This window comes from Acanthisitta chloris, unplaced genomic scaffold, assembly GCF_000695815.1.
Source record: "Acanthisitta chloris isolate BGI_N310 unplaced genomic scaffold, ASM69581v1 scaffold34399, whole genome shotgun sequence".
Classification (NCBI taxonomy): domain Eukaryota; kingdom Metazoa; phylum Chordata; class Aves; order Passeriformes; family Acanthisittidae; genus Acanthisitta; species Acanthisitta chloris.
The window spans coordinates 1-3,489 of NW_008690342.1; the positions used below are offsets into that span (position 1 = coordinate 1).

Sequence of the window (3,489 nt, forward strand, 5' to 3'; positions counted from 1 at the left end):
ATGCTTTTCAGCTTGACTGACTTGGAGTGCATTGACCACACCATTTATATTTTCTTCAGGTACCTGCAAGAAAACAAAAAAGAAAGGTCATGCTCCAGCAAAAGAGACGACCGGGAAAAGAGAGGCAGGAGAGGAAGCCAGGCCAGTCCCAAGGTGGCAAGTACTTTGCTGTTGGACACCTGATCTCCACTGACAAAGGACTCCATGTACAAGGGCACACCTGTTAACCTGTGGTACCCCTGGTGCAAACACTGAGTGAGATCTGGCCAGTTGGCCATTGTATGATGGGTGCTGGTGGGGAGGCAACTATTTTGGGCTTTCTCTTTTTCTCTCCTCTTCCTCTCCCCTCCTTTCCCTTCCTTTTGTTGGTGAAACACTTGTATAACAGGAGCTCACCCAAGCAAGGTGTCTGTGCAGATGGATTTCTGTGGATGTCTAAGGGCTGCAGGAGGTTCTTAGGGCCATCCTGCAGTTTGGGACCCATAAGTGTGGGTGGGGAGACCACATGGGGACTCAGGAGAACATGCCCATCCGAAAAGAACTGCCAGTCTGCTTGTGGTGGGGCTCCCAGATGGTGCACCTGCATTCTCTTATTCAGTCTTGTGACCATAGTAGTCCATCTACAAAATTATAAATGGATGTCTTTTCACACTGTTAGAAAAGATCTCAGAATAACTGTCACTGGCAGAAAAGAACAACACAAGTAAAGCTCCATTAGACAGAAAAGGGGTGTCTGACCATTACATAAGCTCCAAGACACTGCTCAGTAGACAGGCAGCTCTTGGGACGCGGAATCAGAACTGAGGGAAACATAAATTGTCTGTGAGGTGCCGCAAGAAGCCAAAATAATTCATATTAAGAGGGGAAATTTAGATTAGCTATCAGAAAGAGGTTTTCCCTGTGAGGGTGGTGAGACACTGTCCCAGGGTGCCCAGGGAGGCTGTGGCTGCCCCAGCCCTGGCAGTGTTCACAGCCAGGTTGGATGAAGCTTTGAGCAACCTGCTCTGGTGGGAGGTGTCCCTGCCCAGGGCAGGGCTTGGGGCTGGGTGATCTCTAAGGTCTATTCCAACCCTTTAACATGCTAAGATACTATGAAGTAAGTCAAAGAAGGGACTGTACCCTCTGCAACATATTTGAGGCCAGGAGTGCAATACCCTGCAGAGCTCAGACAGTGGGAATACAACTGGACTGTGACTTTCTGCAAGGCTTTCAACAAAACTGAGGAAAAACCCCATGCAAAATACCAAGAAAAACACTCAGCTTTCCAATGGGAAGACAGAACAGAAACATCTAACTCATGACACGTGAACCAAAGTCAGCACAGAAAGGAAGAAAATCTTGAAACAAGCATACAGCAAACCCTTCTGGGTTAGGAAGACACCACAGGGAACAGGACTTTGAGACATTCCACTGCCTCCCCTCCATCATTTTTCCCAGTACACTGAACACTGCTGTGAAGAAGCTCCAGAAGATAATGATTTAAGACATTGGAATGCTCAGTGATATGGGTCTCTCCGTATGCTCGGTCAGCACTGGACAGAAACAGAAGGAAGCAGCACTGTCCAGTTCTGGCCATCTGGCTTTGACCTGCATGGACCCACCTCCTCCCTGAAACACAGTGGGCTGCTCCTTCACTCCCTGCAAGATGCCTGACTACCTTCATGGCATGGAAAGGCTATCAATCACCCCACAAATGTTTGGGCTGGATTTTCTCCAGGACAGATATACGAACGGTTTCCATTTGTAGGACCCATCCTAGTTTGCCACCAGTGGAGGAGTCTGCCCCAGGTTACAATGTAGGGTGTACAAAATGTATTCTATTATCTATTATCTATTGTCTTCACAAGCTGTTAAAGCAGGTGGGGCAGTGCTGGTTATCTCCTACTCACCCCTGATAACTCCCTCAGGGGCTGTCTCTGTTTAATGGGCTGTCAGGGACCCACCCCATGACCCAGAGAATTACACTGTCCCATTGGGAGATGCTTCACCCCAAGAGGGGGGAAGCCAAGCATTCCCACATGGATATAAGCTGGGGTTTGGACCAGCATAAGGGGTCCTTCCCTACTGGATTCCCAGAGGACAAGAGCTACCACTGGACCTTCAGGTGAAGACCAGACCTACAGGATTGCTGCTCCAACAGATCATCACTCCAGGAGGATGCAGCCACCATTTAATGGGACTGCTACCAACAGCCTGACTGACAGGGTGTCAGGTTGCTTTCTGACTCTGTCAGTGGTTTCTTTTTGTACTGTTGCATTTATTATTTTGTTTTTTCTATTAAATTTTATTTCTGACTTGGAGTCTCTCACTGGTTTGCTTTCAAACCAGCACAGAGTCCTACCCCTCCCTGCCCCCTGGAAATGATCCCTGTCCAGGGCAGCTGGTGCACCACATTCAACTTCTTAGGTACTGACCATGACCTACTGACTTAGCACTGACCATGAAGGGAGAACTAAAGCTCTGAACTGCATCCCAGACACAGCGTCAGCCTCTTCAGATGCAAAAAGCTGGTGAAGGATAGCAAGACACCTGTACGCATGAGGCAGAGACAGCACAGCACCTGGAAAGAGGACTCTTCTCCCTTGCCCCCTCTAGTGGGAACTGGAAACCATGTCTCTCTCCAGCCCGACCTTATGTCACCCAGGGGATATGCCAAAGACCTGGAGGTTCCCATCTCAACACTCTCTCAAAGGGATTTTGTCTCAAGCACAAGCCCAGATTTTCAGGGCAAATGTCTACAGCTACAGCATTGCAGGAAGACCCAAGTACTAACACCAAGGTCAAATAAAAATTAAGCAACAAAACTCACCTTAAGATGCACAGGAGAAAAATGATCAGATCACAGGGAACAACACATTGCTGACAACAGGTACTGAACTACCTTAATGTGAGGGAGGATGTAGAGAAAGGGTTCAAGATGCACTTAGACCTTGAGAAATGTCAATAGCAGTCAAGGTATCTGGGTAGCAAAGTTAGGGAAAACATGACAAAATCTAGGTCAGGGTCTTGGCCCACAAAACCACCCTAGAGTCAACACGTACCCAGCCCAGCCAGCGTGCCCACAGAAAAGTCAGGCAAAGGAGGGCTTGAACACCTTCAACAGGGTGGAAGGGTTTGCCAACTATAATGGCACTGTCCAGGTGAAAAGGCTTTCAAAACTATACATAAAGAAAACAGCAAGTAGCAAGGAAGACACTAAAATACTGCTAGGAGTAAGGAAGGTCTGCAGACCTCAGTGCAGGGCTGCATAATGCCCTAGCAGCAGCTCAGAGGCAGATCTGTGGGACCCAGAAGCAGCAGGGTGAGGCAGTCTGACAAAGTGAAACTGCCTGCAGAGTCATCACATTGTATGGCACACGTTTGCAGTGAAATATCTATTTTAACTGACAGGGCTGAGCTCTCCAGACATTCTCCTGACACTTAGGAGCACTACACATCTTGTGCTCTCTCTGCACAGAGCCTAGACCCTGGGGCCACACAACGGGCAGG

General features: G+C 48.4%; 1 protein-coding gene across 1 annotated transcript in view; it reads right to left on the reverse strand.

The window, feature by feature from the left end:
- Positions 1-3: 3 nt before the first annotated feature.
- The window catches only part of GATSL2 (GATS protein-like 2), a gene marked incomplete at both ends in the record, with an annotated part of 10,794 nt that continues 7,308 nt past the window's right edge, over positions 4-3,489 (reverse strand). The window contains one exon of the mRNA XM_009081780.1: positions 4-63. Within this exon, the coding sequence (XP_009080028.1) occupies positions 4-63 (60 nt within the window). The remainder of the gene's footprint in view (positions 64-3,489) is intronic.